Source organism: Strongylocentrotus purpuratus, unplaced genomic scaffold, assembly GCF_000002235.5.
Source record: "Strongylocentrotus purpuratus isolate Spur 01 unplaced genomic scaffold, Spur_5.0 spur5_scaffold_6, whole genome shotgun sequence".
Classification (NCBI taxonomy): domain Eukaryota; kingdom Metazoa; phylum Echinodermata; class Echinoidea; order Camarodonta; family Strongylocentrotidae; genus Strongylocentrotus; species Strongylocentrotus purpuratus.
This window is the reverse complement of record NW_022145612.1, coordinates 27,086,786-27,113,080: the sequence shown is the minus strand read 5'-3', so window position 1 is coordinate 27,113,080 and position 26,295 is coordinate 27,086,786. Positions and strand designations below refer to the sequence as shown.

The 26,295-nt window shown below is 36.5% G+C and overlaps 2 protein-coding genes across 4 annotated transcripts; one reads left to right on the top strand and one right to left on the bottom strand.

Moving 5' to 3' along the window:
• Positions 1-1,148: 1,148 nt before the first annotated feature.
• On the top strand, positions 1,149-20,253 carry LOC580994 (mucin-5AC). 3 transcript variants are annotated; one of them, XM_030972955.1, is made up of 11 exons: positions 1,149-1,975; positions 6,353-6,594; positions 8,217-8,875; positions 8,930-11,299; positions 11,922-12,037; positions 12,590-12,648; positions 14,251-14,411; positions 14,882-15,056; positions 15,635-15,705; positions 16,007-16,118; positions 16,503-20,253. In XM_030972955.1, the coding sequence occupies exons 2-11, from the start codon at positions 6,575-6,577 to the stop codon at positions 17,137-17,139; spliced, it is 4,380 nt and encodes a 1,459-aa protein (XP_030828815.1). In that variant the 5' UTR covers positions 1,149-1,975; positions 6,353-6,574; the 3' UTR covers positions 17,140-20,253. The 3 variants fall into 3 exon arrangements, with proteins under 3 accessions (XP_030828815.1, XP_030828814.1, XP_030828816.1); XM_030972954.1 differs by having other exon boundaries at positions 8,217-11,299; XM_030972956.1 differs by lacking the exon at positions 6,353-6,594 and having other exon boundaries at positions 8,217-11,299.
• Positions 20,254-20,417: 164 nt separating this feature from the next.
• Positions 20,418-25,752, bottom strand: LOC105447386 (Ig-like V-type domain-containing protein FAM187A). Its single transcript, XM_030972957.1, has 9 exons — positions 25,296-25,752; positions 24,643-24,687; positions 24,197-24,289; positions 23,340-23,489; positions 22,777-22,857; positions 22,087-22,144; positions 21,486-21,679; positions 21,125-21,151; positions 20,418-20,750 (listed from the first exon to the last, which is right to left on the bottom strand). The coding sequence occupies exons 3-9, from the start codon at positions 24,264-24,266 to the stop codon at positions 20,644-20,646; spliced, it is 687 nt and encodes a 228-aa protein (XP_030828817.1). The 5' UTR covers positions 24,267-24,289; positions 24,643-24,687; positions 25,296-25,752; the 3' UTR covers positions 20,418-20,643.
• Between the last annotated feature and the right edge of the window lie 543 nt (positions 25,753-26,295).

Genomic DNA, 26,295 nt, shown 5'->3' with positions numbered 1-26,295 from the left:
TATGATGTCATTGTTATCATTGCAGGGCCCTCAGGGAGAACAGTGTTAATACTGACGAGGCTACCCTGTATAAACAAGACTCATTATTACTTTCATTATTATTATTATTACTATCAGTATTAATATTATCACAGTTACGATATATTATCATTATTATTACTATCATTTTTGTTTATATCATTATTATTATTATCATCAATAATCATCGTTATTGAGACAGATTAGTTACGTAAGGCAACAGTAAATATCTATTATCATGATTATGTTATGCTGTTTCTATTAATGGTATTTCATACTTCTCCATTTATGTGATCATAACGTTATATTGATATTATCTTTCACCGATATATCTCACATGGAAGTTAAAAGATCAATTACAACAGAAACAGATATTGAGGATGGTCACTGCGTAGTTTGCCAATAACATTTTGTGTTAAAAAAATATATAGGCCTATACGGTTAACTATGTTTAGTTAAAGTGTCGAAAACAATAACCCCTCGTGAATATAAGAGATTTAAACTGTTATATTTGGGGTAATATTAGTATATTGGTATTGTTGGCTTTAAGGAAATGTAGAAAAGCAAAACATTTCAGACGTGAACGTATGGCTTACAGCACCGAACAGACCAGACATAGTGACCCCAATACACCGATCTTTAATATTGTGTACTGTCGACTCCTGAAACATGTTCAACAAGTTTGCAAAGAAGCCCTGTTGTAATAATCTGTTTGAACTCAGTTGTACGAAGTAACGAATATCAACCTGTTAGCAAATAACCCAGGACAAACAGAGCAGTAACAAACAAGCTTTAGTTTTCGCTCCTACCACCGCATATGAATAAGTGATTGTGCTCGCCCACTTTGCCTACGTATATCCTCCAATCTCGAGTATGTACCGCCATGGTGGCATAAATGAATAAACTAAATCAGAATAATGGGCCATTTGACATGTTTGAATCAGCAGTGATAGGCGGTGTGACAAAAGTAAGATGTTTACCTTTTACCATCGCCACACTGGTAAATCTGAGTCATGCAACGCACGGTTGGTTGGCGGTTTTGAATAGCGCTCGCGAGCTTCTATTGATAGTTAAAGGTACCCCACCCTTTTAAGTCGGTTGGTGACACAGGCTGAGTGAATAGCGAGTCGAGCATACGCCCCTGCCCAGCGAAGGGACAATCAGCTCGAAACGGCGGCTCTATGGATTCGTGGACTTGGGTAGTTCACATTTTAACCTTTCACCGAAGGCCACACATCTACGTTCTAAAAACTTTACCAATTGAAAGACATACCTTTTTGTCTAATCGTACTTCTATAACAGAAAAGGGGTTTGTCTATTGCAAATTATAAGAGAGGTAGATATCTGATTAAACAGTAGCGGAGGAAGTGAACACCGTTTCGCCGTGACACCCTTTTTTCGTTAGAGTTAGAAAACACAATACCCAGCGAGGACTTTCTTTGGAATGTAGTGTAACAATGCAGCATGACATAACAGCGTATTGTGTGAGTGGGATCGCAAGCGGTTTGATTGTAGAGCCCATACAACGATGACTAGAGAGTGGAGTAAGGCGTCTCAAAGGCAGATACTCAAAGGCTATGGGGATGCATTCGCATTGGACAGACACTGTCATCCTCGGAACTAACTTTACGGAAGTGTTTTTTTTAAGGAAATCGTAGTCGATGAAGACGGGAGAAGTCTCGTCTTTCGCCGGCGATGGTGATACGGACGCTCATATCAGGACCCCCAGTGCGATGGGATGGCACGATAGTGGGTCTGCTGCTGCTGATACTACTTGTGATACCTACTACTGGGTACCCGGCAGGTGCTCCTCTAGAGGCGTGTGGGGATTTGATACCAGGACACGCTCTGCCTCCTCAAGTTAACATCAATTTACTTGGTATTACCATGACAACCAGTGTGATGATAGACGACGACGAAGACGACGATGACGATGACGGCAAAACTACCGTTCATGGTAATATTACAGATAATATGGCTTCACATTTATGTCGCAATTATGCACAAACAGTATAGCAATTTATTCATAGTTTTAATGTATGATCCAATACAAAGATAATTGTTTTAAACAATTGGTTAATAGATTTAAAAGTAGAAAAGTATTTTGTAGTATTAATTGTACAGTATATCTGCATACTATTACTACTGCTATTACTACTGCTATTTCTACCTCTTCTACTATTACTACTACTATTACTACTTCGACTACATGTACTATTTTTAACGCACCAACAAGGCAATACGTATCGTCATAGAAGTAGAAGTACATGTAGAAGTATCATTAACATTATTATCGCTTCTTTTTCTAATACTATTAATATTATTATTATTATTATTATACATTTTATTGTCATCATTATCAATAATATCATACTTCTTCTTATTATTATTTTTATTATTGACATCAATCTATAATTGTTATAATCATTTTTCTTCTTCTTCTTCATTATTATGAGTATTATTCTTACTATTACTACTACTACTATTACTACTACTACTACTACTACTACTTCTATTACTACATTGTACTATTACTTCTACTACTACTACTTCTACTACTACTACTACTACTACTACTACTACTACTTATAATACTACTACTACTACTACTACTACTACTACTACTAGGCTACTACTATTACTACTACTAGGCTACTACTACTACTACTATCACTACTACTAGGCTACTACTACTACTATTTATTACACATGGTCTTGATGTGATAATTGGAATATTGTATTGGAGGTGTACTGAGCAGCTGTGATTTTATTGTACAGTACTTTAAAACGAAGGGACAATAACCGCTATTAACAGGTGGTATTTTGTGAAGTAGAGAGAAATACAAGTTGAATAGGATGTGCTTTCTGTAGAACTGGAAACAATGGTCGATTTTGAATATTTACATATTTATATGTATAGTATAGTAAATATATATATATATATATATATGTTCAGTTTCTAAGGTTAAATTTACTCAAAGACAAATATATACTGTAAGCATTTGATTGCTGAGAACAACATTACATGGTAGATGTGATAATGTTCCTGTTCACGGTTCCAAATAGCGTTGTTAGATATACTTAATTCTTTGTGTAGCGTAAATCATTTTCTTTTGTTTAGAAATGTGGAAGTACTTCCGCATTTCTTTCCATTGTATTCCTCTTTTGTATTTGATTGTCCAGTGTGCAATTGATACAATTTCTTGGTATTAATCAAGAGCGTCGACTCGGAGGAGATGGTGTTCTTTCAATCTACCTCCAAAGATTATACTTGTCTTATCTGTAGGTAAATTAAGATGTAACATTTTGGTGGGCATTTCGCGCATAAAATCTAACCGAAAAAACAAACACACATTTTTGGGGGAAATAACGCCATTTTATTTACAGCGTGTATTCGACTGCATTTGCAAACAAACCTTTTGTTTTTGCCTACGTGGCGTGAGACCAGAAAATAAGCAATTACAACCTTCTTGCTCACCAAATCATTTTGAAATATCAAATAATAAATTCATATTGACTCAAGGTGTGCCACCTTGTGCAAAGTTGACATTCACCGTCAGAGCAGTTCACAAAAGTAAACAGAGAGTTCTAAAACAAACTTTGTCGTCCTCTGTTTTTGATGAATTCAAACTCCACAAACTTCTTTTGACACACAGTCATGTATGTCAGTTTCTCCACTCTAAAATTGATCGGGAGCAACGTCCGAAATAGCATAGACTGGCATTCTGTCAAATATTAAACGACGCCTTTCAAATGAAAATATATAGGAGATTTATTATATTGCAGTACCATTGTAAGAACCGAATCCACGTATTCTTTATGGTAGATACACATTGGGAACGTAATTGAGACACACATTGAGAATATAAACATTACTATTTAGTTATTTATTAACTAATAGTTTTATATATCTGTAAATGAAAATAGAAAAAGTTTGCAGTTAGTTTTTCTTAGTGTTATTTATCAAGTATCAGTAATTGGTCCATTCAGATAAAATAATGCACTTCCGTGTTATTTCATTTTTAATAATTCTGTTGAAAAAGATAGCTTTGTATAAATTTACTACATGATCATTAGAATGGTTCCCTGTAAAGTCTTCACAACTAACAGACTCTCACCATGGCCTTTGCACAGTTATACCTGGACAACTGGTACAGGGAAATTTACCCCTAGGAAAAAAACTACCCAAAATATACTCCTGGGCAAGACGTATGCACATGGCCACTAGAATGTTTTAAGTCCATGATATTGTATCATTATTTCGGGAAAGTTTTTTTCTTCTTCTCTTAGAGCTAATTGTTATTGCTCAAAAAAGCAAATGCTCTATGCATATGGTTTAACGATAGTTATTCTAGTGTATAAGTTGGCCCAAAGGCAGTTGGATGGATGGTAGTCCGGGAACAGCTGTCTGGATATGCGATATAAACCTAACACGTGTATTCCTAATTCGAGTAGAGATTAGGCCTTCACATTCTCTTCGTTATGAAAATGAAAAATGAAATATACACACAGTTGGCATTTTATATTAAGCTAGGGAAAACCCCTTCGAGATATAATGTATATGTACTTCCATGTTTTACCTGGTTTCTCTCTGGTATTGTTGCCACTAGGCTATAACAGGCTTCATTAACTTCAAGGGGAAATGTGTAATGGCTGAACGAGTCACCCGAATCACCTCGTTTATGGTCGCCCATTACAAGGAAACAAATTCATTCTACAATATTTGGACCTAGTACTTGTTTGATGAATGTACACAAGAAGTAAAGATATTCCCTGTCTCAAATTTACAACTTAATGGTATCAAAGATGCGTGTAGTCTAACATACAATGTGTACATTTCATTTTTGTTAAGTTGTATCTATCTCCACATTGATCTAATTACTGAAAAGAGACAACCTTTTCCTTCTCTAGAATCGAAGCTCAGGATTCAAGTGAATTATTTAAGCAAAAATAGCAATATTCGATTGTATTTCAAATTATTATGTATTATTTCAAAACAAGGACGGCTACAAGGGTGCTCGTTACATTGTACCTCAAAATAAATCAACTTCACCGGAACTTCACTGCTCAAATTTCATTTATTTCATAGAATACGGTTTCTAAAAACCAGCCGTATAATATAGCACCTAATATTTTTCGTAGGACATTGCTCTACAACTGCCTCTCTTCACACAGGAGTAGAAAATAACTACCTTGCAGGAAGAAATTCCTTACTTACTTCCTTATACCTTTTCGAAGTAAATCCCAGAGCAATTTTTGCGGGAGCTTAAACCTTTTGCATTATACTTTATGATAACATGTGGATAAAACGGTGATTATGCAATAGAACTCGTCTTCATTAACAGTATCATAGGAGCATATAAAGGAATGGTTGGGTGTTTTCAGAACTAACATGTAATATATCTGTGGAGCAATAAAACGTGCTGTTTACGTGTTTGCATGGAATACTATATCATATGTACTCTATTGAGACAGTTGCTGAAATATTCGAATTTATTCTTTGAAGAAAAAAAAAGCTTTGTCAAAAGATGAGTACACTGATATATTTTTCCTCATGCTTTGCTTCATCAGACAGTTGGCAGTATTATCGATAGGTGGATAAGCAAATAAATGTATTGTGTTTCATTGTTGAAATCTTTCATCGAATTCTTTTGAAAAATGACTTCTTTTAAGAAGACAATGCAACCCAGTTTTGAACAACCCCCAATGTAAACAAACATATAGAAGGGGTCACGTACTCAAAATAATTTGAATACTTTGAAATGTTATATTAATTTGCAGTTTGTGCTCTGGCAAACATTGCTTCACCCAGTGTATTCTACACTAAACGAATTCCTAACTTTACGTCTGGACCAAACACGAAATCTAACCATAACCCCAACCCCAATTCTAACCTACAATTAAATTGGAATCCTAACCCTTACTCTAACCCCATGTCTTTGGCGAAATGAATTCCCAGAGCAATTTTAGCCGGTGCATAACCTTTTGCATTATCATGAAATGTGAATAAAATCGTGATTATATTCAATCATTTCTTCGGTCACACGTTTTATGTCAACCATCATCTAAGATCATCACACCAGCATCTTCTTAAGATCCCCAAGAAACGAGTAGCATGTGGCGAAAGGGCTTATTAAGCTGCAGCAGCTTCTCTTTGGAATAATTTACCATTTAATTTGAGAATCATAACTTCCTTAGAGACCTTTAAATCAAAGCTGAAATTATTAATTTTTTTTTTTACTCATCCAAACTCGCTCATTCTTTATATTTTTCGTGTGCGCCTCGGAAGATAGACGGCGCTATATAAATGCCTATTATTATTATTATCCCACAGTGTCATTGATGGGAAACCAACCAATTGGGGATTCTTTAAAGGATTCATGATCCAAGCCCGTCATGTCGGAGGCAATACACCTGTAGGAAGCTTTACCAGGATACCAGAGGGTCAACAGGGCTAGACTGTAACGGTGTAAAGAACTCGGCCGTCACGCATACCAATAATGATCAAAAGTTCGGTGTATCGTTCTCTTGGAGGCCGTCGAAGAAAAAAGATGACATGACGAACTTGGTATTCATGTAAGTGTCAAGATCAGGCGCGTACGCAGGGGTGGTTTTGGGGTTAACCCCCCCCCCCCCCCTCGAGTTTTTTTTATGTGTATGTTTTTGTATGTTATTTTGGAAAACCCTCCCCTTTTTAATTTTTTTTTAAATTTTTAAAAAAAAATAAATTTAAAAAAAAAAAAAAAAAAAAATTGCCAATAGGTGACCTTAAAAAGGTGACCTTACCCCCCCCCCACTGGACAAAATGTCAAATTTTCAAATTTCGAGACCCCCCCCCCCCCAAAAAAAAGTGTCCTCTTACCCCCCCCCCCCCCCCCCCCCCCCCCCCCCCCCCCCCCCCCCCCCCCCCCCGCTTATTCAGCGGCTGGCTGAGTCGTTGCGAAATTTTGGGCCCGATTTGAAAACCCTCCCCTTGAAAAAATCCTGCGTACGCCACTGGTCAAGATATGCATTTACTTTCACAGAACCAAGTTCTAATTCACTTTCCTTCAACCGTCACTTCATAATGATATTTCGAAAAGTAAAATTGTGTTCCCATGTTAACAAAACGAAAAACTGGGTTAAAGTGTCGACTGTTTGTCTGCCATTTCGTGGAAATTCTGTACGTCACTAGACCCGACTTCAGACAGACATCTGTTTTTATTCACATTTTCTCTCAAATCAACATATCATTGAAATATACATGTGCGTTGCTTCTGAAAATTAACTAGGCCATTTATCCGGTCTATTTAAAACAATATGTCCCTGTTTTTAATCGATTTTCTTATATAGCATGCATTATCATATGAAAATTGCAAAAAAATTGCAAAAAAAGGCCGTGACTCTATTTTAGGCGTAGAGAGTGTGAACATTGCTATTTTCAGAGTGCGCTGTACGTCAAAGGTTTGGATTCGACTATACTGATAGGGCGAGACACTCATTGAAAACAAACACATGGCTGTCGCTCAAAATGGAACACTGTATATCAATTTAGTTGATAAACAACCCTCGCCCTGTCTTTGACAATTATGAATGACGTAGCTCTTTAGTAAACATGGTCTATCAGAAAGTTGCATAACTGACACTAAAACAAATATGCATATATCCTTATCAAAATATTTAAAAATATCGGTGTTAAGTCCAGATTTAGTTGTAACTAAAAAAATATCTCATTAAATAGAATATATTGAATATGGGCGCAGTTATGGGTCATTTAATCCATCTTTTATTTTTAGTGTAATTTTTTTTATTTTAAATAAACATTCTCTGTTGCAATCCTTTTCTTTCTCATTTCAAATTTATGACCTCAGGTCATTTTAGTCTACTATAAGAATCCTTTAAAGTGACTACTTCATAAAGTTATTACGTTCTGGCATTACTCTTCATGTGAAAAAATAAACACAATTTCGATTCATTTTAACTGTTTTTGTTATACGAGGAGGTCCTTGTTATGGCGTCAATGTTAATACATTTGTAACTAAAAGGTAGCGGGCTTAGAGACATTAGAGCTGAGTACTGTGTTGCGACTTATACTTGCGGATCCTATGAAATCCAAGTTTATAATTTCATGAATTGAACATAAATCTATCATTGGTAAAGCACAATCGTCACAAAGGTTAATTAATCTTCAATGATTCCCCCCTGCTTAATCTCTACAGTGCCACAATAGTGAAGACCTACAACCTCTACTGGACGAACATAACATCTGATGTCCTGTTTCCTGCAGTCTCTCCGACACCTTCTGATAAGAACGACCCTGACAACACAACTACGGATCCCATTCCTACCACGGAGAGGCAGACCACACCAGTTGTCGTGGTAACAACGCAAATAGCCACTGAAAATATGACTATGAACTCTACGACTTTGTTCCAAAATAGTACGACGATGGCGCCAAGTACAGATGGGTCTAACATGACAACAGATGGGTCTAACATGACAACAGATATGACTCCTACTACAAGTGTAGCCCCAATTACTAATGACAGCACTACTGACTCCTCGTCAAATATTACCACCAAAGATTATACGACTGAATATTTAAATACAACTACATATTCTGTGACAAGATATGTGACAAATTCGACAAATGCTACTACATATGGCACGACATTGTCCAGTAACGTTACTGAAAGTGTAACAACTACACTCGCATCAACTAGTGATATCGTTAATACCACATATGATGTCACCACAGATGACGTAGTTAGCACAACGCAATCGACCCTTAATACTACTTCTGATACAACCAACGTAACCAGTAACTCACCTGGTTTGAATTTTACAACTGGAGAGCCAGATTCTCCTACGACATTAAATCTTGTGAATGTTAGTACGACATTAAATCCTGAGAACGTTACTACGTCATTAAATCCTGAAAATGTTACTACGTCATCCAGTTTTTCCACAGTTAATGTAACAGTACCAGCTGATAACATGACCACAACTCAAGAGCCTGCCGTAACGACAGTTATCATGGCTCCTACTACCGTTCAAACAACTCAAATGACTACAGAATCTAGTAATGCTACAACGGCTGATATTTCAACAACAATGGATGAAGCAGACACGAATGGGACGTTCACAACAATGGGCATGCTATCACCCAATGAAACGTCCGTTGGAAATATGACAACCTCACCGTCACCCATGAATACAACATCAGTGTCGTCAACTATGGCTAAAACGACAGTTCCGACTGTCACAAACGATTCATTTGTAACTACCAGTGGAAACCAGTCATTGACAACTATGCCAAACGTAACAACAATGGTACCAACAACTGAAACAACAACGTCAGTTACCAACGTGTCATTGACCACACTGTCAGCTGTGACGAATGATTCATCTGTAACTACCGGTGACATGACAACTTTTTCAAACGTAACAGCAACGGTGACAGGACCCAGTACCACTTTAAACGTAACAACAATGGTAACAACAGTTGAAACAACAATGCCTATTACCAGCGTGCCATTGACCACACTGTCAGCTGTTACAGACGGTTCATTTGTAACTACCGATGAAATGACAACTATTTCAAACGTAACAGTAATGGTGACTGAACCAAGTACCACGTCAAACGTAACAACAACTGAAACAACAATGCCTATTACCAACGTGTCATTGAGCACACCGTCGACTGTGACAAACGGTTCATCTGTAACTACCGATGACATGACAACTATTTCAAACGTAACAGTAATGGTGACTGAACCAAGTACCACGTCAAACGTAACAACAACTGAAACACCAATGCCTATTACCAACGTGTCATTGAGCACACCGTCGGCTGTGACAAACGGTTCATCTGTAACTACCGATGACCTGACAACTATTTCAAACGTAACAGCAATGGTGACAGAGCCTAGTACCACTTTAAACGTAACAACAATGGTAACAACAGTTGAAAGAACGATGCCTATTACCAACATGTCATTGACTACACTGCCGGCTGTGACAAACGGTTCATCTATAACTACCGATAAAATGACAACTATTTCAAATGTAACAGTAATGGTGACGGAACCAAGTACCACTTTAAACGTAACTACAATGGTAACAACAGTTGAAAGAACGATGCCAATTACCAACGTGTCATTGACCACAGTGTCACCTGTGACAAACGATTCATCTATAACTACCGATGACATGACAACTATTTCAAATGTAACAGTAATGGTGACAGAACCAAGTACCACTTCAAACGTAACAACAACTGAAACAACAATGCCTATTACCAACGTGTCATTGACAACACCGTCGGCTGCTGTGACAAACGGTTCATCTGTAACTACCGATGACATGACAACTATTTCAAACGTAACAGCAATGGTGACAGAGCCTAGTACCACTTTTAACTTAACAACAATGGTAACAACAGTTGAAACAACGATGCCTATTACCAACATGTCATTGACCACACCGTCGGCTGTGACAAACGGTTCATCTGTAACTACCGGTGACATGACAACTATTTCAAACGTAACAGCAATGGTGACAGAGCAAAGTACAACTTCAAACGTATCAACAATGGAAACAACAATGCCAATTACCAACGTGTCATTAACCACACTGCCGGCTGTGACAAACGGTTCATCTGTAACTACCGGTGACATGACAACTATTTCAAACGTGACAGCAATGGTGACAGAACCAAGTACCACTTCAAACGTAACAACAATGGCAACAACGTTTGAAACAACAATGCCAATTACCAACGTGTCATTGACCACACCGTCAGCTGTGACGAACGATTCATCTATAACTACCGATGACATGACAACTATTTCAAACGTAACAGTAATGGTGACAGAACCAAGTACCACTTTAAACGTAACAACAATGGTAACAACAGCTGAGAGTAACTATACAAGTCCAACCCCCACTGAATCTAAGTTGACTAAAATTATAACAGAAAGCATGACCTCGATGTCGAGCTTGGCTCCTTCGACGTCCGAACCAACAAGCACGACAACGATCTCCACCACATCTACGCCGTCGACTGAACCTGCAATAATGACCACAGTCATATCTACAGACCCAGTGACTACTCAGTCTGCAGCCACGACCAATGTACAGTCCACGGTAAAGGCTACAGAAGTAAACACGGAATCGGTTTCAACGTCAAGTGACATGCCCTCCACGGTTCCACAGACTTCTACAGGAAGCACCACCGGCCTGCGGACATCAGTCACCCCTGCTGCACCTTTGGAGACCACTGCCCAATCACCGATAGTTGGTAAGAAAATAAGGTCATGATGTTATTCTGTTATATTAATAATACATTTGGGGTATTCACGTTCTCCTTTCCATGATGTCTCTGTGAACTGTACGAGGATTTCATTTGTCGTTAAGTTTCGAAGGTTGTAGAGAATATACAGGATATGATAATTTGTAACGAACATCTTTTATTAAAAATGTATTCATGTTTTATAATATAAACAGTATTTTTCAATTATGTTTGAAATGTGTTTTCTTGTTTCTTCTTAATAAAAAAAAAAATAATAATAATTGAAATGTCATTATGGAACCAAGGCCATAAGGACAATTTCACCCGGACAACTTTACCACATGACCATTAGATTTGAACACCTATCCAGCATCCATTTGGGGTGGGCTAATAGCTTCCGGGATAGTTGTGCTGCGAAGTAAAGGTTCGTTGGGGAAGTCACGATAGTTGTTTTAGGACTTGTTGTGCATGACAGTTTCCATTTGGGATAGTTGTCCGGGGATGCCTAGTTGTCTAAAAACATAAAATTATTGGGACCTGGACCATTAATTTGATGTTCAAATGATGTCGTACTTGATAGAGAGTCTAGTAATTTCAATCCTTTTTGTTTTCGTCTTCTTCTTTCTAACAGAAAACAGCAACGAAGTATTTCTTCGCTTCAGAATCACCGGAATGGAATTTACTAACGCTCTGACCCAACCTACGTCCCCGCAATACAGGAACCTTGAAGCAGAAGTTATTCCACTGGTACGTGAATTGATTGTGTTGTTCATTAAATGTAGATAACAAGACAATCAAGCCATTCTTCTACGTTCGTCATTTTTAAGCGCATTTGTATTTAATTCCATAGCAAGGTTGTGAAGCCATTGATAACGAATCCATGTAAGTGCACCTTCATAAAAGCATGTATCAATCAGGTAAAGCAATTATTTTAAAATAAATAGAACCACATCACCTACCTAATCTTCAATCGAACACAAAGGTTTGATTGTCCAAAATTTTTCAATGCTTCGATTCAAATCACTTTCATCTTTAGTATACTATCCCTAGATTGTACAGCGAAGACAAATGTTATAAAAATTTAATACGTGTACCTTTAAAAGGGAGCAATTTCAGTGTAATGCAATCTTTCAAATTGGGGAAATTTTTACAGTTTGAAGGCCTGCAAATATAAAACGTTCTACTATACATTTGCAACAAAGTGAGCAACTTTGAAGGGACAAATATACCATTTTTATGTACAAATCTTTGTAAGTATGATTTTATTTATGTCAATTTATTTTAAATTTTGCGTTACAGATGCAGCAGGTTTATAGTACAACCAGCGATTTAAGGAGTGTAAATGTCACCAGATTCTTGTAAGTATCTTAATTTCAATGTATACCTGTGTTCATTGGCAATGAAGTGGGGGTATATATTCCCCCCCCCCCCCCTCCCTCCCTTACCCATCCAAAAATAGCTGTCATTAATGGGGCTTTTGGCCATTCAATACTTTGTGCGTTTGGTAAAAATGATATTCTAGGAATATTGAAAGAGTTAACGCTTCTGATTAGGTACGGAAAATTTAAGGTGTAGATGAAAGTTAATCTTTCTTACTTAAAGATTTATCAAAGGAGTGCTACGAAGAAAATTAATCTTCACTCTCTGTCACGCGCACTTCATAGATTCCCCTTTTAACTCGATTCTTTAATTGGGCGATATACCATAACATTTGAAGAAAACAAAACTTGTAACGACTGGTTGAGGGAAGTGTGACGTCAGAAGTGTATCAAGATCACAACCTGATTTTTTTCGAGCTTACAGCAAATACTCCCATTTATGTATTCCGTCTACAGGAAGGCACTTTTGTTGTGAGAATTCACTCCAATAACAAATTTACATAATGAAGCAGTTCCTTGAAACATACCGATTTACTTTTACAATGCTTCACCGCCCCTCGTTTTGTCTGGTTTTTGTGTGCTATTTAAAAAGGGGTAGCTTAATATAATCTAACAAAAGATAGCTGAAAATAAGCTAACAAGAGTGCCAGTCTACCTCGTGTTTCAAGGCTATCTTTTGAGCCCTCTAAACAAAACAACGATTCATTTTTCACTACATGGTCTTTATTCGTATTACATTACACCGTTTTCATCCATACATTCAATCTGCTTAAAGTTCCCGTATGTTAGCAAATTCCCTCAAGTTAAGACAGTTACCCTGTAAATTGGATCCTTATTCAATGAAAGCTATAGTTTCTAATCGTATTCATTCTCTTTGTAATGAGCTATTATGTTAAGTAATGTGCATTAGCGTCGGTAAAATATAACTTTTACTGAAATTCAAAAGCGGGTGGTATTTTCTTAGATGTCTCTTTTCAAAAACGCTTGTCTCCCTATTCCTTTTGAATGATATTCCATCGTAGTACTGCAGGAATCGTTACTGTCATGCATACATTATTACACTCTAAGAATATTTGTAGAACCAATCGAAGAAGGAATTCGGACAATGCATAAACACTGTAGATTAAAGGAAACCGTCGGAAGTTTCTCTATTACTTAATTCATCATAATCAATTCTCGATTGCCAAACAAACACCGTATATTTTTTCGTGCGACACTTCAAACCTTGGCGTTTTTCCCTCCTGTTAAATGTTATGTTTAAATTTTCAATATGAATTACTTGTTGAAGAAAATACCTTTTGTATTAGAGTTTTCTTCTTTTATTTTCATTTATCTTTCTAAAGCATTTCGGTCTTGCTTGTTAGGGATTTTTTTAGTAAATATTTTACAAAACTAATATTACATTGATTTGTTTAATCAGTACAATCTTCTTTTTTTAAATAGTCTCTGCGATGGTTAAAATCAATTAACATTTGTTTGTGATTAATTAATGTTAGAATGCTTGGTTTTTACATTGTAATGACACTATGACAGAGTGTGTATTTCTTTCTTTCTCTTTCGTTCTTTTTCAAATTCTTGTAGGCAAGGTAGCGTGATTCCCGAAGTCAGGTTAGAATTCACATCTTCTCTCGATGAAGACTCCAAGCGCGACGTCGTCGGTGTCCTCTACGACACGGTCGATGAGTCTGGCGGTCGGCTGGGAAACTTTACTGTCGATAACGTCGCATCAATCGATGCAAATGGTAAGGGTATATCAATATTGTTTCTTTATACATTTTGTTTTGTTAAGGGGGTGGTTTATCGTTCTAGTAGGTTGCTGATTTTTTTTCTTCAGATGAGACTGGAAATTATCACCAAAGAATAATATTTCTATTACCATAGTTGGATCCTCGTGATATGAGTCTGGGTGAATTTCACTTTTAATTTTGTATCTATATGTACTGAGAATTCTTCCACTATTGATGTTAATATCAACAACATATATATATATATATATATATATATATATTATTATCATATAGCGCGTTTCATCGCATATTTCTAGTTAACAATGTGATTTTGAATTCATTTTATTTCTCGTATCCAGCTAGCAAATATAATACTATAAAGAACACACAAGATAAGAAAATGTGTTCATTTTTTGTATAACGTCACTTTCTATCATGTCTTTTTGTCAATAGTCGGTACATCTTTATTAATTTTTCTTCGGCAGGTTCTTTCCATTCAGTAGACGCGTGTTTCATCCTTCCTTGTCCGTCCGGTGCTTACTGCTATGTAGATCCCAATGACAATCAATGCTGGTTGACATGTGATAGAAACTCAGGCTACTGTCTCAATGGAGGAACATGTGTTCCACCGGGTAACGGAGAAACCATCGCAACATGCAGGTGAGTTAACGTCATGGGAGAATGATTTCCAGGGACCCGTTTCACAAAGCGTTTTTTCAATGGAAAATGACTAAAATCAGTGACAAATCTGCTGATAACCAATCAGAAGCAAGGATTTCAGTAGCTTATAACAAAAACTGGCATTTGTCACTAATGACAAGTTTTGTGAAACGCCCCCCATGTTGGCAAAAAGTTTAGATCCTTTTATCATAATTACGCATGGGCATCTTCCCACTTTAAGGATTTTTACACGAAGATGGACGGGGTGGGGAAGGGGGCAAACGCGTTTATTCGAAGTAGGCACTGATTAAACTTTAAAGGGAGTGTAGGAAATGCTCTAGGACTTTCAAAGATCTACGCCCATACCGAAGAGGGTAATTCCGAATGCGAGATATCATCGCCAAACTGTTTATTGTCATCAATGCCTAGAGATTTTTCATGACGGAGTATTGTCATTATTATATCAGAACGCTTACCGGAAATTGTCTGAAAATAGCAAAAATTATTGTTAATGCGTACATTAATACACAATTCTTTTTGTAAACGTTGTTGTTGACTTGACGTAATTTTTATTTCAGTTGTGCCAGTGACTATGAGGGCAGGCGGTGTGAGGTTGAGAAAAGTAACGTTGCCCCACCTCCTGATTTACGTAAGTGTAAATATTTATTAATTTTCTCTTATACAAGTAGTAACTTAAAATGTGAGATGATTGTTTTGTTTTGTTTATTTTGTTGTCGTTTTAGCTCGTAGATAGTTTGTATTGTTCTATGTGATTTCGATAATGGTTATTAGTGGCTATTTTGTAGTAAGTAGGATCGGAAAACATTGCTGTCGCTTATGTTAAAACGCAATGCGGTTCAACAATAAAATCACTTCGTCATTTACCAATTGTCGACTGGAATCAGTTTATTAATATACATGTAAATATTCCTTCTTTCTTTTTCTTTTAGAAAACAGACTGGTAATAGTTTTAGCATCTGTTTGTGGAATCATGGCAGTTCTCTTCTTCATCCTTGCCATTGTTCTCATTTGTTGGTGTCGCAAATTAAGATACTCCAAAAGGTAAGATTAAGTCTGAACCTTTTCTAAAATGAAAGATATTAATGTAAAACCTTTGGATATAATACCTTTATCTGTTGTTCGGCAATAATGACAAATCGAAGAGCCTCTTCAGAAGAAAAAATCTTCTGACACCTATTGGGAATCATTCGCCCATTCTAATGATTCCGTTAGAATTGTGGATGTTAAATTGTTCTTTTATGAAATAGAAATATTTAAAATGCCCGTCATGTTTATTTGAGTTATATTTAGGTCATTGTTTTTCATTTCATTTATTTGAAAGTTTTCGACTCGTTCATACAACCATGTCAACCACGCATGTTTTGCTTGAGTATTTGAAATTACAAAAAAAATTATCTGTGAATTATTTATTCTTGATTTCAACAGAGTAATAGAAGAAGATCCTGCTCAGGTAGCCAAATGGCAAAACAGATCACGTCGAGCGAGAGCCCAGCGTGACGCCGAATCGAGTGGAGACGAGACGGCTGATGGGCTGTCAGGAGTGGCTGGAACCAGTTACATCCGGCATGAACCGGATCCCAGGTTACAACACAATCTAGTCGCTATCCAAGATGATATCGATACCAGTAGTGGAAGCAATTTTTACTTGACTGACTCAGACTCCGATTCAGGAGTTTTCCGTCCTAAAATCATCGAAGGTGGAGTGAGTTTTCCATTTTTCGATGGGAGTGGGAGTATTCCTGACCTGCTGGCATCAGCAGCAGACTATGAGATGGATGTCATGAACAGGATGTCATCAAACAAACCGCTATCAAACTCCATGCGAGGGCGATCTGTCAGTTTCAGCGACATCCAACAAGTGATATCCGATGATGATCGCATAGGATTCGAGAACTTTTCATTCGGCAATGAGGCAGTGAACCCCAATGCAAATAACAACTTTCAAATGCGATGGGACTTTCAGGTCGGAGGAAACCGTACCACTGATGATGCCAATGGTCAAAATGTTAACAATGAGCGTGATAAAGGTGGGGGTGGTCTTAGCGGAGAGACGTATGCATGACGGCACGCGCTGCCATCACCTAGCTCTGTTGAGAATTCTCAAGAATCCCCTTTGCCTCGCTTGCCAGCGAACCTCGCCGATACATATTTCTAAAAGATGTGTTTTCGGCAAGGTTTATTTTTCTCATCTTTTATTCAATACTCTACTAACAAAACATCTGTTGTGTTTGCATGATTGTGGTAATAGCCCCACTAACACATACTGATTTTATCAATACTAACCAAATTTTTCTAAAGCACTTTGTAGCATTTATATGCCACAATCTTCTTCAGAATATCTTTAAATAATTATACTTATGTTGCACTGTCATAATTGTATTCACTTCCATTATTCTTTAATGCTGAATAGCAAAATTAAACATTTCATTAATTCATTCATTTTCATTTCACCTTTTAAGGGATTACATTAATGATCGTGCAGCATCTCACAAAAAGGATTCCGAATTGTATTCCGGGGTTAAATTTTAAAAAAACTGCAATAAAATGCTTAGCTACAATTTAGAATGGGAGTTACTTTATGAAACAAAATTATTAAACTCAAACGGAATTGCCTTAGAATATACAAACCGGTTTACACGTTGTCAAAAGCACCGTGAAATCAAACGACCACGCAAACAACAGAGATAAATATTGAAACAGAGAAAAGAAAAACCTGGAGTAAAGAAGTCAGACTAAGGGGATCAGAGCGTGATGATGGTAGCTTAGCCTAATTCACCTTCGTCACCAACACACAGTATTATATAATATTCGCCAAGTGGATTTGTTTGTAGATCTTCCTCGTCTTTCTGAAACTGTAAAATGACAATTTTGTCGATCTTTAGAGCTATGGCCTAACGTCATTCTGTTCTGATAAAATCTGAGTGATGTAACCATATTCAACTGTACTATAAAACCATATTCAACTGTACTATGTGTCCTTCCGAATTTCCTTTTTATTTTTTTTCGGGGTATTCCCTTTCTAGCGATAGGCCATCTCTCTCTCTCTGTTTCTTATTCTTCTTCTTCCTCTTCTTCTTGTTCTTGTTCTTTTTCTTTTTCTTCTCCTTCTCCCTTTTCTACTTGTTCTACTTCTTCTATTCTAACCCAGTCGCAACGACGAGACCGAAAAAAGACTGAATGAGCCATTTTTATTACCTCAAATCGACGAGACTTTGCCGATTATTGGTCGGTATGGAGTTGGATTGGCATTCACATTCATCTACAATTGGCATCTCCAAGTTGATCGTAGTGTAAAGTTCTGTGCGGATTATAATCCGTCACAGATCAATGGCGTCAATTTGAGGGCAGTATAGAGGAAGATTTCACGATACAAATCATTTGGCGAATATCAAGAAAAGAAACCCAATATTCCGTCCATAGTAATGTACAATTATATTCTACCACAGTGGTGCTACTTGTAAGTTTCTGTTCGTCAGCAATATTTTTAATTATATTCGATGTTAATTTAACGTTTTGGGTTAGTGATCAAATGAGATAGGCTGCAGAGAATATGTATATGAATGGGCAACATTGTGATACTAACCACAGTTTAACGATATCCAATATACAGCCATCCATTATAACAATTACAAATGTGTTCATGTTTAACCATTTCAAATGTGTTCATGTTTATCGGAAATCTACTAAATTTTAGTAGTCATAATTAGGGATCGCTTCTTTTGGACTTGAATCCACTACGAATCATAGTGGAATCCACTCCAACGGATCGTTTGAATCACTTTTCTTAGTAGGGATTTGACTCCAAACGAAGTGAGCCTTAATCATGACTCCCTGTGAAAGTGGAATCCCACTCCTGGGACCCTGTTTTACAAAGCCTGTTTTCAATGACAAATGACAAAAAACAGTGACAAATCTGTTGATAAACCAATCAGAAGCGAGGATTTCACTAGCTTATAACAAAAACTGTCATTTGTCACTGATGACAAGTTTTGTGAAATGGGGCCCTGTAATGTTAAAGAGGTACAAAGGTTCAGCTATAGAATAATGAATAGAATAATTATGATCTCAAGAAAATTGCGGAATGTTGGTACAGGCAAATCAGTGACATCACATCTGTCGTAAAGATACTCATTATTCAAGGAAACCTATTAATATTCGACATTGGACACACACTCCTAAAAGGATGCTGCAATATTCCATGCAATATAGCATTGCAATCTGATTGTCTGTGTTTTTTCCCATTTACATGTATTTTGTAAAAATTGCTGTAATGGAATTGTATGTGTCTAATTTCTTTTAGATTTAAAAGGTAATAGTTCTTGCTCGCGTGAAAAAAAAAGTTAAAATCGAGGTAGATTTATCTAATTTATTTAATCTTAATGTTTTGGGGGGAATTCTTAATGATATTATGGAATATTATATGTAACAGAGATACTAACAATTGTCATGTTTCTTTATGAAATAGTTTTATCCGAACGTACTTATTTTCCTAAGAACAATTGTAATGTAGATACATGCTTAAAATGTGTACAGGTCTCGTATAAGTTCATATACCAATAATAAGAGCAACCACACATTTATTATACTTAAAGGACGGTTTCGCTTTACATTTCATACCCAATTTTACATATCAACAGTATACTCAGTTTATAATTCACTTCAAGTGAATGAGGTATCTTCAAAACATTACTATTGTTCTCAAAATGTTTAATGTGGTGAGAATCTTCTCTTTAATAAATGCCACAACCTATATTGAGATATTTCATCAATAAGTACTTAAGTATTCTGGTAATCATTTTGCACTCTGTCACTGTGAATTAATTTCGTTGTTTTTATCTTGAATCATTTACAGTTACCCTTTAATGTTACTATTTTAAGATCACATCACGTACATTCGTGTCTTCCTAAGAATTATAAAATAAATGCGAAGGTAGGATTTCAATAATATTAATATGTTTTTCAAATATTATTGTCCTGTTGAAAGGAATTATATGTTGTCGAAGCATCGCCATGTTTAAAATGAACATAATCAGAATGTCTTTTAATTTAAAGTCTTCCACTTCATATTCTTTCAATTTTATGTTTTAACATTGTATGAAAAAATGTACGTAATATGAAAATGAGTATGGATATTTTAAAGAATAAATTATACTTATACATATAGTCTATATAAAAACATCTGTTAATCCTATCTTTGTTGTTATTCGTATTGAACAAAGTACTCGGTTCAAATACCGTTGTGAAGAAGAAATGAGATGGAGGAGGAACTAATGTGAGTGAGTTATCATGGATATTAATAACTTCTAGGACATGAGAACTTTACAATGCATAATGGTTCTACTCCCAATCCAGTTCTTCTTTAAATTGAGGTTTACAGACATAAGTGACGCCTAACTCGTGTTAATGTATCTAAATTAGCACTTTGGAGTTTCATGAGAGAATTTCGTCCCGAGTAGCGTCTTACAGGAAGAGAAAAAACGGCACTATGTCGCTCCTTGATGGTCTGCACAGGATGATTTTGGTCGAAATCACTTCATTAATGCAGTCGCCTTGGTTTCACTGAATTTCACTGAATAGTTTGAAGTTTACGATTCTTGCAGACCCCCAAAACAATGTAGAAAAAGACAAGAAACACTAGTACCATCCCCACGTACATAGCGTTGCCTTCCATGTCTGTCGAGATGAAAAATAACACGCACGCTATTTACTCATCTTTTGTATAGTTTCGGAAATTAAAGGGAGAACACCATCCTACAAAATAAAATCCTCGCCTTTTTTTTTGGGGGGGGGGAGCATCCATCGATAAGGACAAGATAGCCTGGCAGTGAACTTTTCCAGGATTAAATTGTTTATGAGCCAATCAATTTGGGTAAATTCGTGCTAACTTTAAACAGAATGCTTACTCAACCGCCATAAACAACGATTGTACGTATTTCAATTCAATTTAAATTTAAATCTAAACTTATTTATGTTTCCAACAAGTCATTCCAAATCAATTATAAACATTGACAACAAATGTACAAATTCATATTTGAACCAGGACTTACCTTCATCAATACTTGGGGCTTCGACAACTATATTGAAACAGAAAAGACAATAAAACTGTTTTACCTTGAAATCGGCACGGAGAATGACAGCGTGGATTTATATTCAAATATCAAATTTATACTTGATAAGGGCTTAAAATTTAAAACAATACACACCGCACTCATGTTATTATTTTTTGGGGGTTCAAACCGATGCGATAAGCAATACATTTGAAATAACATCAGAAGTGGATGAACTATTCGAAAAATGTCTTCCGCATGAAATACTAGTTGTCAATGCTATATCCAATCGGTGTGCGTTTCTTCACCTTTTAGTTTCTTTCCTAGGTATGAAAAGAGTTGACAGAGCACTCGTACCCACCTTTTATTATAACAACAGCTATCTGTTTGTTTTCAAACCAGCACGTATAGTTCCTTGAATCATAAAACTGAACATTTTCGATGTACAGTCTGTTCAGATGGTCGATTCGAAACCGGCTGTTTGCCTTTATAAACTCCATTTGTCTCAGAGTTTTAGAACCATTCATCCAACGTACGCCGTGAGTTACTCCAGCTCTGAAAAATAATGACCACTCGACATTAACAGTATATCAATGCGTTTTACAATGAATGATATCGTCCCATAGTATACTTAATCATAAAGTTATCTAGGTCCAGCCATAATACTTTGTTTTCGCTTTAATCTAATTCACATTGTACATGTATTATGAAAGATAACTGAAGGACTTCGGCAAAATATTTTATCCCTCGAGGTTATATTGTAATAATTTTTCTTCTATGAATATGTCATATTTTCATCAAAAGAAACAGTTTAAGGTTATGATGTAAATTGAAGACGAAAGAAGTCAAAGTAACCCCCCCCCCCCCGAAATTTCCAACTTGGAACATTAACATTACAAGAAATTGAGGTCGCTGCGTGTGACAAGAAATGGATTGAAGAATATACTGTAAAGGCGACTTACTCGGGGCAAACAAGTTCAGCGTTGTTACCAACATCCTCATAATACACCCTTCGCTTAACTGTTATTAAAGACAAACAAGAAGATATATCATGATAGTTATGTCCCATCAAAATAAAAATAGAGAGCCATGTGGACTGCCCCCCCCCCCCCCCCGGTGTTCCCTCAGACAAATCAGGGACGTCATGAATAAGATCTAATGAGAAATTCGTATTCAAGACCAAAGCAGTAATAGGTCTGGTTGGACGAGATATATTTTTTAAGTACTTATTATGTTGATTGATGTTATACCCATGTAAAAACTACTTTGTAAAGTTTATAAATTAGTAAATATTAAGGATTGACACTTTTACTCCGGGAATTCTCCCTAAAAAAGCACGAGATCTTTGATATTAAGATAACAATGATTATTTGAGCCAGTCATCTACCATATTGATATTGGTTACTATTGGTTCCTAATCATCTGATTCCAAAATATCTACTCAGTGACGCTTGCAACAGCAGAAATATTATATATAAATATGTGAATGTATACATTTATATTAAAAAATGGCTTTAAACATAACTCATTGCAGAAAGACTTCCTCACACAATTATTGATAAGCCTCTTTCTAATACTATACCATGACATATGAGTTTTGTTTTCTTCTTCTGGCAAACAGAAGTTTGAAGTGAAGAGAATGTATTTCTTACCTAGTTTAGGCAGTGTCGGAATACCCGCAGATAAGGCAAAGGTCTTTACGATCGCCTTTTTACCAGTCGCCTTAGGTTTGGCTGAAAAAAATTACGAAATTTTGTATTAATATCATACAATAATGATAATAATAAGTCATAATCGACAAACGAAAGCCGACTACTCTTGAGATGAATGATAAGATCCAGTCACAACCCTTTCTTGCAATATTTATTATAGCTAATCTCTATTATGGAGCAATTCCTAAAAAGAATGTAGCAGAGCAAATATGTTATTTATTTAAAAAGTGTACTGGAGTGATAAATGGATATTTCACACGAGGCCGTGGCGTAGCGTATCGGTGTAGCCACTGAGAGGGAACTGGTGTCAAGAGGGTAACGGGTTACTTAATTTATAAAATGTGAGATTTTAAAAAGCCATCAAAATAGGAGAGAATCATCTATTACTTTACTACTAGATTAATTTCCTCTTCCTCTTTCTCTTTTCACCCCCTTTACATTGTTCTTTTCGATTTTTGGAGAGAGGGCCCATTATGTCCCCCCCCCCCTCTTGTTATACTTACGAGGACATTTTGCATTGCAAGTTCCAATCTCCTTCTCATCTTTTCGTTTATCATAGCTGTATTTAGACCTCTCTTTGTAGGGCACTGCGTTAGAACGACAAGGAACACCACCACGAAACTCATCTAGTCTGGTACGGGCGTAGCATATACCTATAATGTGAAAGGTGGAGATGAACCAAGTTATCTAAAGCTTCGGTCTCAAAGGTTCGTATGAACGATTATTTCGTACGAATCTCCCTGTTTTTCCATTGTCTGAAAATCGTTCGTACGGTGTTCGTGATGGCATTTGTGACCGAGGCTTTAATCTGCATTACCTACAGCCGCGTTTAAACTTTAAAAAACATGATTCATTGGCGAATAGAGTCTGTGTAAAGGACTGAAGTCTGTGTTGTGTGTAAATGTGCCCCCTCTTTATTACTTGGATAGGAGATAAAATAGAGGTCCTACAGCGTGTGGGAAAGCTACCTGTACCCAAAGTTTCAAATCCACTGCACTATTCTGACAGTGTCGCTATACACCTACTTTTTTTCAACCAGTGAGGTAGGGAGGAGATAACAACGGGTCCACGGCGCCAAACAATATTTTAACAGAGACATGGTTGTCTTCAAACTAAGCCAATATCATAGAGCTTGGTCAAACTGTGTCCAATTTCTAAATCACCCGATTTAACATTATTGGGCTTTTGACAATGTACAGAAGAAAACAAAAGTATTTGTATGATTTGCGACCGAAACTGTAGTCTTATCGATACTCTTCGATGAATCTGGCATATTTACATTCATTACATTCGCCATAATATCCTGTAGCCAACAGACATTGTATAATTATTTTATGATCTGTTGTAATTTAGTATTTACCCATTTTAACTCGTTCTCCTGGTTCTCCACAGTGGTTACAGGAACTCCATGAACCCCATTCAGTATACATTATGACTTCATTCGTTACATTATCTGAAATAAATCATACATAATAATAATAATAATAAACAATATTTATAAGGCGCTTAATACTGGTGTCTCTAAGCGCACCATATTCTGACTTAACAATTATTTACCAGATCCAATAACAGATAATATATATCACGATAGAGATTCCATTAAATAAAACTTGTGTGAGTGCCAGATATTAATGTGAGTTCAATTTGAGATGTCCCCGTCCTCCTTTACCTTGTTTTCCCCCTCCCATCTCTCTCTCTTTCTCTCTCTCTCCTCCCTCTCTCCCTTCTCTGTCTCTCTCTCTCTCTCTTTGTTCGTATTCTCATTTTAAATTTGAATATTTCTCGCAGGAAAAGGATAGCACTTACTGTGAGTTTTAGGCAGGGGCGAATATTCCTCGTCTCCCGCGACAACTAAAGTAAGAAATGTTGAAACATTTAAAACGCATTTTTACTTTCCAACCAGGGACGCGTTTCACAAAGCCTTTTTTCAATGACAAATGACAACAATCAGTGACAAATCTGCTAATAACCAATCAGAAGCAAAGATTTCAGTAGCTTATAGCAAAAACTGTCATTTGTCACTGATGACAAGCTTTGTGAAATGGGGCCTAGCTCTTACATAATTCATTGAGTGTCGTGGCGTGGCCACCTCATTGTAATGTTTGACAATGGCGAGATAAAAATAATGATTGTCATAATAACCCCTCTCAGAAACAGCCCAGCCCAATTTTTTTCCGCCCCATTTTAGATAATTTTAGATAATTTGTGTTCACATCGAATGTAAGCGATATGTAAGCGCTATGTAAACCACAGAGTGGATTTGGCGCGATATTTATAAGTTACATTATTATTATTATTATTATTATTATTAAATAAAATGTAAGTTCCAAAATGAAATCTGGATCAATGCTTTATTTACACCTAATCGGTCACTTGATGTTTAAAATGTTTTGAACATGATTTACGGATATAAAATTATTACTGAATGACAAGGAGATTTTATTCTCAGTAATACTTACCAATGTGAAATTTAGGATGACTAGAATCTACGTATAAAGAAAAACAAAGATGATGGTAGGAAGAAAGGATATCATTATTGCACTTATGGTGTTACTTAATTAGGAGAAGTAATTATATCGTGACGTAAATACAATTTGGTTTTTATATATTCGGAAAAACAGGTGTGCATTTCATAAAAATTATTTTTCTTATTCATGGTGATAACAAAAAATAGTGCTTTGAATACCTTTTTCAATCAACATGATCAAACTTCGTGGGTAAATTTAATCTGATTTTACTTGATGCTGATACTTAGGTTGTACCCACTGAACCAATATGTGTTTTTTTTTCTTCTTCTTTTTAAATACTTAGCAAGAGCCTGGCATATCAATTCCGACAAAGTACTGCATCATAATCTCTCGCAACAATTGGGAATGAAACGGAAGTGACAGAGAAATTAAATGGAAAGAGAAAGAGAAAGATAGAAGGGAGAGAGAGAGAGAGAATGAACGAGCCGACGATATACTCACAAGCAACATCGTAGTTTCCGAGATAGTTGGCACCACTCTTACAATAATATCTTCCTTTATTTTTCTTTGCTGCTTGCTTGATGATGAGTCGATTGCTTCCATCCTCTGTAATCTTCAAATCATATACGGCCTCGAGTTTAGACGTGATCTGTTCATCGTTAGTAGCAGTAGCAGACTGAAAGCGCCAAGTGGCCGATGAAACGCCTCGTGATGACCCTGGGCTGTAATAATGAAAAATAAAGTCCTTGCGTGATTATGTCAGGAATTGTTTTGTTAAAATATACATTTCATTCGCTTCAGAATATTTTGTTTACATGCCCATGTACTCAGCAGCGGTAACAAAATTGTTTATATGCCCATGTACTCAGTAGCGATTATAGCGGAGGGCAGGCGCGGATCCAGGATTTCTTAGGGGAGGGGGCCCAACTTTTATTTTTTTTTGCTCCCGAAAATTTGAAAATCGCGCAGGCCGAAAAGTCGCTCAGTGGGG

Coding starts and splice junctions, on each gene's coding strand:
- LOC580994 (XM_030972954.1), top strand. CDS start 6,575: ATGACGAACTTGGTATTCAT. Junction 6,595..8,216: donor ATGACGAACTTGGTATTCAT/GTAAGTGTCAAG, acceptor TAATCTCTACAG/TGCCACAATAGTGAAGACCT. Junction 12,038..12,589: donor AAGCAGAAGTTATTCCACTG/GTACGTGAATTG, acceptor TTTGCGTTACAG/ATGCAGCAGGTTTATAGTAC.
- LOC105447386 (XM_030972957.1), bottom strand. CDS start 24,266: ATGTATACTGAATGGGGTTCATGGAGTTCCTGTAACCACTGTGGAGAA. Junction 23,490..24,196: donor AGGAGAACGAGTTAAAATGG/GTAAATACTAAA, acceptor TTCACATTATAG/GTATATGCTACGCCCGTACC. Junction 22,858..23,339: donor TTGCAATGCAAAATGTCCTC/GTAAGTATAACA, acceptor AATTTTTTTCAG/CCAAACCTAAGGCGACTGGT.